The sequence below is a fragment of the Equus przewalskii genome, chromosome 12, assembly GCF_037783145.1.
Source record: "Equus przewalskii isolate Varuska chromosome 12, EquPr2, whole genome shotgun sequence".
NCBI lineage: Eukaryota > Metazoa > Chordata > Mammalia > Perissodactyla > Equidae > Equus > Equus przewalskii.
Window position 1 is genome coordinate 23,126,184 of NC_091842.1, and position 14,498 is coordinate 23,140,681.

Here is a 14,498-nt window from a genome sequence, read left to right on the forward strand (position 1 = left end):
GACAAAATGTGGAAGCATTGTAAAAACTGAGTCATTTTAGCTTTTTTGCAAAAGATTTCATTTTTGGTTTTGCTCAGCCATTGTGTGTGTATCCATCCAATGCTAACGTTACTTTTGTTTTTGAATGTGGGTCTGTTCTCAGTTATTAGAAGCCCAAGCAGATTACCATAGAAAAGCATTAGCAGTCTTAGAAAAGGCCCTTCCCGAAATGCGAGCCCATCAAGGTAATGTAACCTGCGTGCTGGCTGATGCCTCCTTCTCGCCTCTGCCACCTCTGCCTCTGTTCTTCTTCACCCTGGCTCCTTTGCATGCATTTCCTTTGGATGAAGCCGCTCTGCCGAGGAGGGCATATTTCCCAGCATAATTTCATCTTTCCTTGCTGCATTCTCTAATTTCTTCCAAACTCAAATTAACATACTAATGGAACGTTTGCAGTTCTTTTGAAATCTTCAGTTGAAGAGAAAGCTGTACTCTTTGGGGGAGTGCCCATATGTTTTTCTGTCTTCTAAATAGGCTGGCAAAATTCTAGCCTCTAATTATCCTTTTCCACATCAGATATCTGTTCCATAGAGCTTAATTCTGGCCCTGTGACTCCAAGGGCATGCATTCTAGAGAAAGTATTTGGACCTTCCAAATTTTATTTAATTTAATTTATTTATTTACTTATTTTTTGAGGAAGATTAGCCCTGAGCTAACTATTGCCAGTCCTCCTCCTTTTTGCTGAGGAAGCCTGGCCCTGAGCTAACATCCGTGCCCATCTTCCTCTACTTTCTATGTGGGACGCCTACCACAGCATGGCGTGCCAAGCGGTGCCATGTCCGCACCCAGGATCCGAACCGGCGAACCCCGGACTGCTGAGAAGCGGAACGTGCGAACTTAACCGCTGTGCCACCAGGCCAGCCCCAAATGAAATTTTAGAAGCCAGACTTGGTACCCCATCATCAGGCACTTAATCCATGTGATTGAATCATAAGAGCACGACCACTTCTTTCAGACCTCTTCCTTGTCTTTACACAGACTCTCGTCCTCATCAGCACTCATATTTGGCCCACTTACTCAAGCATAGTGCAGATTTTACCCACAAGTTATGAGTGCACTGAACTTCCCCTGATGTTTCATTTTAATTGAACATTAAAGCTTTTGATTCTAATTCTCTCTGATTTGCCGTCAGAGTGTTTACCAGCAGAGATCAGCACACGTTGTTGGGACAGAACTTGCCCTGTCTTCTTTGGACCTAGTGGTATAGCTCCCACATTTGGAGCTTAGGTTCCCCTTCTGAAACCATTGGCCTTGAGCTGAAAGAGCATCAAGCCAGGTGCCAAGTGTGATGACTCTGTGATTGTGAAAGAGAGCGAGCAAGTGTGTGGGTGGAATGTGTGTGTTGTGGATATGCACACACACTAACCATCTCAAGAATGCCTCTTCTTCACCCCTAAATTTCAAGAGGTCCCAATAGGTTCTGGCTCTGTGCCTGAAAGATTTTAGATCATGGAATTAGAAAATTCTATATCTTGACCCACTGCATAGCCACATCATCAGCAATCTTGAGTCAATGTGTCTGATCTGCTCTGAAATTCTTCATAGGACGAGCTGCCCTTGCTTTTCCTAAGTGATCCAATTTCCTAGTTCGTGGATGATGAGCTTGCGTCATGGTAAAAAGGAATGAAGCCACTGGCGAACATTCTGCCTGGCACGGGGCAACCTGTCTTGCTGGACAAGTTCAGAGCGCCAAGAACATGGTTTATAGGATACCTGCTGTGTGCAAGGCCCCGCACAGAACAAAACAGTCAACATCATCATCTTAGCCTGTGCAGGGCTAACGTCTGGAAGCGTTGACTAATAGGGACACAAAAGAGAAGATTTCTTTAGCAGTCTTTTTAAAAAAAAAAAACAAAAACCTCCCATTCTATTTTTTTTCCCAAGCTGTTTTCCCTAGAGAAGTATGTTGGAAAGTCAGGGGGCCCAGGAAGCGGGCGGGGAAGAGGTTGAGGATGGAAGAAGGAGAGCTGGCATGGGCACGGGTCGGGGGAGCAGGCAGTGCAGGAAAGGTGATCCGCCTTTCCTTCCTCTCCGCTTGCCGCGTTCACCTCAGCCTTGGACTTCCACCGGTTCCCCCTCTGCCTGTCCTCCTGTCGACGTCTCGTCTGAGTCCTGTCTTCCTCTTCCTTTTTCTTCTTCTCTGTTTTCAGAAAGACTTAGAGTGTCCTTATGATAGAAAAGAAAAAACTGAAATCCACTGACCACCATGCCCCTGCACACCCTGATGTCACACTCACAGTCACCTGACCTCACTTTCCTAGCTACCTACCTACCTGTCCTCCACCTGCTGTCCCATGTCATCTCAGTCTCCTTCATTTTTCTGGGAGGCTGTTTGAAGGACTTATTTCCACCTGCCACTTCCCTTTTCTTCCCACTTTCCCAACCATTAACACTTTACAGTCTGGTTTCTTCTCCCAGTCACTCTGCTATTAAAAAAACTCTACAAACTCTACAAACATTGTAGTTCCCAGAGGACCAATGACCATTCCATTGTGGGGCCTGGCATTCGACACAGCCTGAGCCGTATTTCTTTGATAAAATTTTTCCTTCATTTCACCTGATTGTTTTCTTTCATTGTTAGGGCTGTATTTTCTCCATTTCTGTCCCCTCCACAGGAGTCATTCTTTTCTGAGGTCCTGTCTTTGCTGCTCTCTTCTTCTCTCTCTTCCTCCCTCTCACATCTCTTTTTTCCTAGAAATCCCCTCATTTTGACAGCCTCAGCTCTTACCTTCATCTTCATCCTCACGGCCTCCTAAGCATCAGTTCCCTTTGATGACTGGCCGTCACCTTCAACTCAGCATATCTCAGCAGATTCTACCCCCACACTAGCCAGTCTTTCCTCCCACGTGGCCTCCTTCATTCCACCATCTGCAAACAATCCAGGTTTGAACTCTTTGAGGCCTCTTGGCCTACCTTTCACTGGGTTCTGTCCATTTTCCCTGTGCTGTGCCTTCCTCTCCGTGCCCACTGTCCCACTCTGCTCATGTCCTCATTGCCTTGTGCCTGAGCTGTGGGATAAAATGTGAATGCCCTGGTCTTTTCTCAGCCCAAGTCTTCTCCATCTATTTAGTTCCTGTCTGTCTTCTAAGCTCCCCTCCTTTGAGAAGCCTTCTCTGAGAACTGAAGCCAACAGTGAACACTTGTCTGCTGAATTGCTCTAGCATTTATGGTCTACACTAGAAGTCGCAAACAGCCATATCTCTTACTAAAAAAAATTATTTTTAAACAAGTTGCCATCATTTAAAACCCAGATGCTTTCACGTAACAATCCTGATTTCTGGCTTCTCTTATAAATTCAGAAAGCCTGGTGACAGTGGATCTGCTTTCCCACATGGCAACATTGGTCTGGCACCCAGGAGCAACTGCTGCCTTTCAGCAGACCGCGCACTCCCCAGCCTGATTCAGCGCCTGTGGTGCCTGTCCTGCCCCTGTAGTCAATTGTGTTTGTGACCCTCGTCTATACCATTTTCTGCCATGACTTAGCAAACATGCCTTGTCTTGTTCATGACTGTTGTATGTTCACATGTCTGTCCTGTATTTTGTTCCCAATTCGACTGCTCTCATTCGGAGGGTGGGGAGTCTCTATGAAATTTGTGTGTCTGCTGCAGGGCCTGGCCCCTAAAAGGCCTGTTGTGTGAGAGGCCAGCACCTTCGGTGGAGTTTGTCTCTCCTAGGAGTTGTCTCTAGGTCAGTGGTGCTCACATCCACCCTCTGCCAACATTGCACCAAGGTGAGGGGTGGGCACGCTGTTCAGTGTTTACTAGGAAGTTCCAGCAGGAGTTTGGAGGATGCATGCCTCTCAGTATCTCAGGGTCAAGCATATGGTGGAGGTGATGGTGGGTGTGATTTGCACAACTCTGGGTGATTCTGATGTGTTTCCCCAGGGAAAGGGTCAGGGGGCCATTTTCTGCCCATGTCAAGAATCGTTGCTTTAGATAAAAGGGACAAAGTGTTCAAGGTAAGATCTGGCCTCTGAGGGGACTATACCAGAGCTCTGTCTTCTGAGAAGGGCCAGGCCCCCGTGGGATGCGTTTTCTCTCAGGAGTTACCCTGGCCAGGGTGGGGCCAGAGACAAGGGGCACTCCTGACCATTCTGAGAGTAGTCTGCTCTTTGATTTTGTTCACCGCCTCCCTTAACCTTGCCCGCTTCCTCGGCCTCTCCCCAGCTTGCCCTTTCTGTCAATTTTTCCCTTTTCACAGGCGCTCTGGTCTCTGGGTGTGTGGGCTTCCCCTTTGTTCCTTCCCCGTGTGCGGACCACGTGGTGGGCCCTGCCCCTGCGCTTACGTAGGGAGAGTGTGAGAGGAGTCACTAGAGGAGCATCGCCTGCTTCGAATCCCAGATTCCAGTAGCCACGTGGCTGAAGGACAGATGTCCATCAGCAGTGCTGGGAAGGATGCTAGCCCTTGCTGTCCTGGAAAGAACTAAGTGTTCCTCAGCGGCGCACTTTTCCCCAGCGGGCTTTCCCCCTTTGTTCCTGTGCTTCTCTGACAGCGCTGGACCTCTGCAGCTCCCCGGGCATGCTGCGCCCAACCAGATACTGCATATCCGGGTTCATCACCTCCACTTGCTAAACTGTCGTTTCCATCTTACTGCTTTATTGTAGGTATTCCTGCTAAGCTGTCTCACATCTTTTGTGGAATGAAGCAGAGCATATGACTTGCAAATAATAGAAAAGATTCCTTTCCTGCCGTCAGCTCAGCCTTCAGCTAAGCTGCTTTGGGGCTGCAGATACTGCGTTCTTTCCTACTCAGAACTTTATGAACCTATTTGGGGATATGGCATTCGGGAGCACTGCACGTCCTGGAGGTGTTGTGTCTAATATGAGTTCACGTGGGCCATTCCTGTCTTGTATGACAACTCTTGTCTCATGTTTAAAATTTTAAGGAATTATTTCCTTTTTCACATTGAAGGAGTCCTCTAGATAGAAGACTGTTGATGCTCTGCAAGGCTAGAATAAATATCTTGTCAGTGAAAACCATGTGCTCAGATGAATCCTTGGTTTTTGCACAAGGCGGCCCACCTGCCTGTGTTAATGTGGGCAGGGTGCAGGTGCAGGAGCGCCATCATGACTCCTCCTCAGCAACTCGTGTTAGGTCTTATGTAGGCACGTTCAGGGCTTCTGTTCCATGAGTAGCCTCCTAGCCTGTCATACCTTCTGTGCTCTAGGAAATGGTCAATACCAACTGCAAAAAGAACAGGTGTTTCCCCTTTTCCCAAAGCCTCAACTACCGGCCTCCTACAAAATATCCCCTTTGTTAGTTTGGGCAGTGAATAACTTGCTGACACTGTGAGGTCGTCAAGTGTCTTACTGAATGGTGTGCTGCTCTCTAGAGAAGTGGGCGGAAAAGCCAGCCTTCGGAACCCCTTTGGAAGAACACCTGAAGCGGAGCGGGCGTGAGATCGCACTGCCCATTGAAGCCTGTGTCCTGCTGCTCCTGGAGACGGGCATGAAGGAGGAGGTGAGGGGCCGTGTGGGCCTGCAGGCCACGTCTCCGTGCCCAGAGCACCCCACCTCTGTCACACAGCCACTGTTGAGACTTTGTAGACCAGTGGCTTTCAAGCTTTATTTGCTGTGGCCCGCATGTAAAATCGAGACCCTGTTCATTATACCTGGTGGGGGTGTTGGAAATGAAACAGAGCTTTCGCAGAGCCATATTTGCCTTTCTGCCTGCAGGACATTCTGACTTCTTTTTGTCCCATTTGATTGTTTCATTTTAGACTCTGGTTGTGATTTGTGAAAATTAATTTCATGACAGACTAATGGACCAGAGCTTCCGTGAGCTTTAGGGGTTTTTTTGCCAGGATCTTAGTTTTGTGTAGCGCTGTGCAGTTTAGGGCGGACATTTACATACCCCGTGAACCAAGCAGGGCAGGTCTCATTACTCCTCTTGTAGAGATGAGGAAACCAGCAGGCAAGGAGTTCACCCTGGGGCAGAGCCAGAATCAAAAGGCAAGTCTGTGTTTTCCTTTTTAAAACTTTTTATTGAAGTGAAACGTACATGCAGAAAATTTTACCTATCACAAGGGAACCGCCTGAGAAGTTTTCCCAAACTGAACCCACCATGGAATCAGTACCCACGTCAAGAAACACCCCAAAAGCCCACCTTGTGTTTGCTTCCAGTCACTAGCCCTCTGTCCCCACTGATGTGACCCCAACTTCTAATAGCCTCAATCAGTACTTGTCATCCCGGGCCCATGTTGTCCCCCTCACGAGACATTTGGCAAGGTCTGGTGACACTGCTGCTTGACATGACTTGGGGTGGGGGAGGAGTTGCTACTGTCATCTAGCTGATAGAAAGCAGGGATGCTGCTGAACATCTCACAATGCCCAGGCCAGCCACCACCACCAAGACTTATCTGGCCCAAATGTCACTACTGCAGAGGTGGCGAAACCTGCCTAGATTAATGTCTTAAAATTCAAGTCTTCGAACTCCTGGGCCAATGTCTTCATCTTCCTGCCTGTCTTGGTGGACCCTTCATGTGTTTCTCTCCCCTTCTCTAAGTGACATTTAGGGCAGTAATGTGACTAGCAGCCTAGTCTAATAAGTTTTCTTGAAATGTCAGCTTTTTAAAAATATTCCTAAATTTAGAAAATCTATAGCAATCAACCTTGGAGAAGTAGAAACTATTGCATTTAAATAGATTTCTAATAGGCACAGGTAGTTTAGCAGTGGAGCAGGGCCAGAGCTGGCATTGATTACAAATGGACTCCTCTCTGCCTGCTGCTGTGCCCCTGGGAACATGCTGGGTCCTCTTCCCTCCCCCTGACAGCCCTGCAAGGCAGGCAGTGTTACCCCTCTCTCAGCTGGGGGGCGCTGGAGTTGGGGGGTGGGGAGGAGGGCTCTTCCATCAGAGTTTTACTCCTGCTCAGTGTAAGGCTCACACCTTGAACTTGATCCTGATGGCTTTTCATTGTCTTTAGGGCCTTTTCCGAATTGGGGCTGGGGCGTCCAAGTTAAAGAAACTGAAAGCTGCTTTAGACTGTTCTACTTCTCACCTGGATGAGTTCTACTCAGACCCCCATGCTGTTGCAGGTGAGCTCTGAGGAGTCACCCTCAAGGTGGCGGGCAAGTCCTATCTCAGACAGACCATCAGTTCAAAATCCACTTTTAACTGTAGGTTTAAGTGAAATGGTCTCCTTCTAGGTTTAAGTGACAGAACTGAAATGTCAAAGAAAGCTGAAAAACTATGCATATAAACAGTTTATACACACACACACACACATATGTTCTAGTTCTGCTTTTTGTTTTTTGTTTTCCTGATGATTAAGTAAAGGTGAAGGTAGCATATAATCCAAATATTTGGAGACATGCTTCTGTTTTCTTCCCTTCTTTCACCCCCAAAATCTAGATCTGCCTGGAGAAATGATGACTATTAAGGAGATGGCTTTGAAGCTCATTTTATTTTCTGTTGCTCTCAATATATTTTGCAAGGGACCGAAATTGTTTTTTGAGCATTTCATTCTCTAACCTCTAGTACCAAATGATGATTTGTTCTGTATATCTTGGAACATTATAACTGAGGTCATTTCTCTTTGCAAAATAATATGTCCCCGAGATTCCCAGCCTCACCGCTTTTCAGACTCAAAGAGAATGTTAATAATTTCAGGTGCTTTAAAGTCCTATTTACGGGAACTGCCTGAACCTTTGATGACTTTTCATTTATATGAAGAATGGACACAAGTTGCAAGGTAAGTTTAAAGAACACTGAGTTTTAGAAGTTAAAGGGAATGATGTAATATTGTGTCCCATTTGTAAATCATTGTACTCTCAGGGACCATAAAATAACTTTCAAATAGCCTATTTTTAAAATAATATGTGCCCCTGTTCTTAAGTTTAGGATGAAAATATTGAGTATCATAATTACTAGTGTAAGAAGGTCACCACTTATACATTGGCTTAAATTTGTGTGATTTATGTGGATGAAGACAAATAGTGGTGCATTGTACGTCTTCATATATATTATTGTGAATTTTTACGGAATGCTGTGGACTTTAATGGATTGGCTGATCAAAAATCCCTTTTCTGGGGCTGGCCCCGTGGCCGAGTGTTAAGTTCGCGCGCTCTGCTGCAGGCGGCCCAGTGTTTCCTTGGTTCGAATCCTGGGCGCGGACATGGCACTGCTCGTCAAACCACACTGAGGCGGCATCCCACGTGCCACAGCCAGAAGGACCCACAATGAAGAATATACAACTATGTACTGGGGGGCTTTGGGAAGAAAAAGGAAAAAAAATAAAATAAAATCTTTAAAAAAAAACCAAAATCCCTTTTCTATTAAATAAAGCCCTGTCACTGGGGACAGGTGTCACAGCGGCCAGTGACAGTGTGCCTGTTGAGCTGCATGGAAACTCGGCTGTGCAATAGGACAATGTTGACGTTGTTAGTAACAATAGTCAACACTTATTGAGCATTTACTGTGCACGGTGTCCTGTACTAATCCTTATACCCATCACCTCTGCTAACCCATAGTTAATGACACAAAGGCAGGTGTGGTTCTCATCCTCCTTTTACAGATGAGGAAACTGAGGCTTGGGAAGGACCAGGGCCAAGGCAGTAGCAAGTGATTGGCAGAGCTGGAATTCAGCCCCAGACCCATCTCACCCACAGCCTGTGTTCCTGCTGTTCGGGCCTCCCCCTCCATCCTCAGCTTCTGTCTGTCTAGGAAGAGTTGGTTTAGGCAGAGCAGCCATATTTACAAAGTCCTGGAGGCTTCTCCCTGGCCGGCCACCCTGCTTCCTTGTTAACCTCCCTCAGGTTCTGACTTGCTTCCTCCCAGAGGTGCCTAATTCCTCACCCTGAAGGGAAGAGGAACAAATCTTCCCTCCCCTCCCATCTCCTTTCACCATCGTCAGACACTGTTACCCATTCCCATCAAATGGACCATGATTAGAAATAAGCAGTTTGTGGGCCCAGCCCTGTGGCCGAGTGGTTAAGTTTGCGCACTCCGCTTCAGCGGCCCAGGGTTTCACCGGTTTGAATTCTGGGCACGGACATGGCACCACTCATTAGGCCATGCTGAGGCAGCGTCCCACATGCCACAACTAGAAGGACCCACAGCTAACAATACACAACTATATACTGGGGGGGCTTTGGGGAAAAAGGAAAAAGAAAAAAATCTTTAAAAAAAAAAAGAAAGAAAGAAATAAGCCGTTTGCTCTGATCAGTTATACTTCAGTGGGATGTTAGTCCATCCCTTGTCACTTTAACCAGGCATTTGCATTCGAACTTTTCTCTGTAGCTGTGGAATGAGAGACTTTGTCCGTGGTAGATGGTGAGAATTTTAAAGTCAGAGTAAATCCTTAGATGAGGTTGTATTCTTGGGACCAACATGGGACCCAGCTTGCTGTACGTCTCTGTGTCTGTGGGACTGAATAACTGGGACTCAGCAATCACTGTCAGGTTGGGGAGATTTCTGAGATTTCTTTTACTGAGTAATGTTCATTCTTACTAAACCTTGACTCCTCTCTCTGTTCTGAGACTCCCAAACCCGTCCCTACGAGTAAGTAAACTTTTAAAAGAAGACATCTGTCAAGCCAGCCCTGATGGCCTAGTGGTGATAGTTCAGCATGCACTGCTTCAGCGGCCTGGGTTCAGTTCCTGGCCACAGAACCACACCACTCCTCTGTCAGCAGCCATGCTGTGGTGGTGGCTCACACAGAAGAACTAGAAGGACTTACAACTAGAATATACAACTATGTACTGGGGCTTCGGGCAGGGGAAGAAATTTTTAAAAAAGAAAGAAAGATATCTGTCTTTTGGTATATTAATTCGATACTTGAGAAATGTCAGCACAGACCACCATCCTATCCTGGTGGCACATCGACTGGCTTCTAAAGTATAATTGTGTTTAACCTCTATTCTTAACTCTCCAGATTGGTTCAGTCATGGAGGATGTTTTAAGTCTGAAAGGATATTGTATAAGCAATTTCTAATGCTCTCTCCTACTGGTATGCAGAGTTGATTCTGCTCTGCAGGCTCTGGTCTGGCCATTTTATATGTCAATGAAAGTTTGCACATTGAAACTGTATAGCAGAGAACTCCTGTAATTGCTTCACAGCAGAAATGGGCTTCTTGTCTGGATCCTTTGAGCAGTATTGAGAGCTGGAAAAGACCTGGGGGTCTGGGTGACTGGAGCAATGCCAGCTCATCTGTGGCTGGGCCTCAGTTAGGACAAGAGATCTGGGCCCCAAGAAGCTGTATGTGAATACACACATTTTCTAGATAGAAGTTTCAGTGCTGTCTTGTCCTCTACGTGCCAAGCATTGGTCTAGGTGGTTTTGCATGGTGATACCACTGGAAACCTCACAGTCACTTGGCAGAATCAACATTCTTATCCACAATTTTGCATCAGGAGATTGAGTCTCGGTGAGGTTAGCTAACTGCTCAGAGTTATGTATTTAGTTGGTATTTGACTCCAGATCTGTTTATTTTCAAGATTGGTACTGTTTTCCAACTGTGCTTTCTTCATCAGTGGAGGCATCACTGTTAATGTGGCGCGTTAACACAGGTATTCCTCATATGTGTTTATGTAATATGAATAAAATTTTTTTCTCAGTGTGCAGGATCAAGATAAAAAACTTCAAGATTTATGGAGAATATGTCAGAAGTTGCCACCACAAAATTTTGTTAACTTTAGGTATGTATGATTGGTAATCTGCAAATTAAGCCACCAAATGACAGTGTCTCTGGAGTGAGGAAAGGTTTAATCCCCAGTAGAGAGGCCGTTTAATTTAGCCATACTTGGCACATTAAAATATGATTTGAAGAGGAGGAACTTGGGGTTTCTGGGAATGCAATTTGATGTATATTATTAGGATGCATCTGAGGCACCAGCATCATGTCTGGCCCTATTAGGTGAATTGCCTGATCATTTTACCACTGCAGCTATTAGAAAAAAAATTGTTGTGGAAAGTTTAGTTGACTGTGTGTTGGATTTGGAGTCTAAACTCCAGTATGTAGAAGGCAAAAATTAATTAATAGTTGTCGTTTTTGTGATATCTTTCATATATGCTACATAATTTATCTGAAATAGAATGTGGATCATCCTACTATAAAATTCCAAGAAATGGGCATTATATATTCCTTTATGAAATAACCATGTCTCTAAGAAAATTTACCATGCACTTATTTCTGGAATTTAACTTCTGTTTTATCTTTAACTTAAAACATAACTTTGAAGAAGCATAGAGAGAAGGGTAAAAGGTAATAAAATCATTTAAAACCAAAGAAAATTTTGTAAGAGGACGTGGTCCAAAATGATAAATACTTTACTGGTGAAGGTGTAGTATGTTACCTGACCTTTAAATTCAGTCTTAGGCTTGATCACTAAGCTAAGCTGAATATTCCCTTTTAATATGTTGTTTCAACCTTGCCTTATGAGTGCATTAATATTTATAATATCCCTCATTGATTTATTTAACACACCCATCTTAGAATTGCAGTACTCAAACTGGTCAATGTCTTATGGTGGAAACTGAATTATGGTTCTTAGTACTTTGGGATTTGGCCTTTATTTTGTTTATTTTACTCTTTATAATTTTTACTAATTGTTTTTTGAATAGAATGTATAGTCTCATGGTTCAAAATCCAAAAGGTGTACAGTTAAAAAGTTTGTCTCCTGGGGGCTGGCCCAATGGCCTAGTGGTTAAATTCAGCATGCTCTGGGTTTGGTTCCCAGGCACAGACCTACACCACTTGTCAGCGGCCATGCTGTGGCAGCAACCCACATACAAAATAGAGGAAGATTGGTAACAGATGTTAGCTCAGGGTGAATCTTCCTCAGCAAAAAAAAAACCTGTCTCCTGTTCCCGTCCCCCAGGCCACCTAGGTCCTCTCCTGAGACACAACCAATGTTTTTAGTTGCTTATATATTGTCTCAGTAAGAGTTAATGTATGTATAAGCAAATACATAACATGTGTACGTAAATACATATGTATGTACATTTTTTTCCTCTCACACCTTCCTTTTTATTTATTTTAAACCAAATGGTAGTATATATTGTACACATCATTCTCTTCCTTACCTTCTTTGCTTAATATATCTCTTGGAGATTTTTCCATTTCAGTACATAATAATTTTTTATGGCTGCATAGTACTCCACTGTATGGATATGTTGTGTATAATTTATTTAATCAGCCTCCTATTGATAGATAGTTGGATTCTTAATAATTTTTTGCTTTTATTATATATAAGAGGATATGTCTATTAATAAATTGGATATTTTTATAATTAAAAAGCATTTTCAAATATAGTTTCCTTTAACCAATTATACCTATGCTTCTATTTGTTTTTGTTATGTTTGTATTAAAAATATATTGAGTTCACTGTTAATCACATTGTCATTTATTTTGGGGTAGATAGATAGGGCTTAAAGGAGAGATGCATTAGAAATATGCAGCAAATAGAGGCTGAATCATTGAGGTTAACATTTGAGCTATTTTCCTCTTCCAAGCTCTAAACTAGTCTGTTCTCTGAATCGAAGAACACAAGAAATTTGTAAAATGCTTAGCCTGAGCGAGATTCTGATTTCGTCACACTCTGCAGTTAGCGCCTGAGCAATCTGGGACTGAGCACCTGGGCAGGAAGATGCTATTCCTGCACATCTTTCACAGTAGATGCTTTTCCACTTTCTCTTTTGTTTCATAGGTATTTAATCAAGTTCCTTGCAAAGCTTGCTCAGACCAGCGACATTAATAAAATGACTCCGAGCAACATTGCAATTGTGTTAGGCCCCAACCTGTTATGGGCCAAGAATGAAGGGTAAGTAATCTTTCCCTATATCATATTATTTTAAATTTTTCTTTCCACTTGATGGAAAGAATAAAAATATAATTCAAGATACACATTCTAGCGTAGGATGAACTTCAGAGTGTTCTGAAGTTGATCTTCCCATTTAGCCAACATTCTCAGAACATTGCTGTGAGCTGGGTCCTGTCAAAGAGACTGGTCACACAAAGGTGTATGAGACATTGTTCCAGTCCTCGAAGGGCCCCGCTCTTGGGCAGTTGGGCAGATGAACAGCTCTGGTACAATGATAAGCTCTGCACACATCTGTATGTGTGTATGATGTCACAGACATTATAAAGTATGATGGCAGCAAAACTTGCTGAAGGAACATGATTCAAGCTGCGAAGTTCAAGGAAAGCTCTGCACAGAAAATGGCACTCGAGCTGTACCTGGATGAATGAACAGTTTCTTACAGATGGGACCTGAACGAGCAAAGGCATTGCAGGCATGAACAAGGTGTGTCGCATGATCTTATGTAACTTGAGCACAGGGGCCATGAGGCTGCGACTGGGTGGCAGAGCCAGCTTGTGAAAGTCCTCGTGTATCTTGTTGAGCTATTTTGAATTTATTTTATTGGTCATGAGGGGGTCGGGGCATCAAGATCTCTAAGCCAAAGAATGACTTGATCAAATTGCATTTAGAAATATAATTGATTGGCATTGAGAAATGTAGCTTGAGTAGAGGAGAAGGATCAGGGAGGTCAGCTAGAAAGCTCTGGGAAATCGCTAACATAAATCTTTACTCTGTTGGAGGCATTATGATTATCTCCTGTAAGCCTCACAAATAACCTTTTGAAGTAGGTACAATTGTCCTCATTTTTACAGATGAGGTCACTGAGGCTTGGAGGGGACAAGTAATTTGCTTAAGGTTGCACAGCAGGGAAGTGGTGGAGCCCAGGTACTGGCTACAGAGTCTGTGTTCTTAACCTTCACCACCCTTCCCTGCCTCCTATGACTGCTGGTCAGCTTCATAAAATCCTGAGCAGTTCAAGTTTCCGTTAAAAAGTGCAGTGACCTTCTGAATCCAGGTCTTTCTTTCTACTTTTCATTCATTCATTCACTCACGCATGCCCAGTCTTGTTTCAGAAAGTATTTATAAGATTATTTGCAAAGATCCAATATCATAAAGCAAAATTAAAGATAAGTAAATATACAAGGTTAACCACATATCTCATATCTTATAGCAAATAAATTCCAAGTAGACTAAAGAGTTGAGTATAAAAAGTAACACCATAGGGGCTGGCCCCGTGGCCGAGTGGTTAAGTTCGCGCGCTCCGCTGCAGGCGGCCCAGTGTTTCGTTGGTTCGAATCCTGGGCGCGGACATGGCACTGCTCATCAAACCACGCTGAGGCAGCGTCCCACATACCACAACTAGAAGGACCTACAACGAAGAATATACAACTATGTACCAGAGGGGCTTTGGGGAGAAAAAGGAAAAAAATAAAATCTTTAAAAAAAAAAGTAACGCCATAGTCATGGCAAGTAAATATTTATTAGCTTTTGGGGTAAAGAAGAATTTGCTAAACATAAAAGCAGTGCAAGAAACAAACAAAAATTGATAGATTTGGCTCTATAACAGCTAGAAACTCTATATGTCAGAAAGCACCTTTTACAAATGACAATTCACAAACTAAAGGAATTCTTCCAAAAATATCCAGAATATATAAAAAGG

The 14,498-nt window shown here is 44.0% G+C and overlaps 1 protein-coding gene across 23 annotated transcripts in view; it reads left to right on the forward strand.

Moving 5' to 3' along the window:
* ARHGAP17 (Rho GTPase activating protein 17) overlaps positions 1-14,498 on the forward strand; it is a 91,373-nt gene that overhangs the window by 52,375 nt on the left and 24,500 nt on the right. For all 23 annotated transcript variants that reach the window (XR_011524795.1, XR_011524793.1, XR_011524796.1 and 20 more), the window contains 6 exons: positions 143-224; positions 5,372-5,499; positions 6,963-7,074; positions 7,649-7,730; positions 10,595-10,675; positions 12,686-12,799. Coding sequence is in view for 20 of the 23 variants with exons in the window: in XM_070568244.1 (XP_070424345.1) it covers positions 143-224; positions 5,372-5,499; positions 6,963-7,074; positions 7,649-7,730; positions 10,595-10,675; positions 12,686-12,799 (599 nt within the window). In the remaining 3 variants the exon portion in view is untranslated. The remainder of the gene's footprint in view (positions 1-142; positions 225-5,371; positions 5,500-6,962; positions 7,075-7,648; positions 7,731-10,594; positions 10,676-12,685; positions 12,800-14,498) is intronic.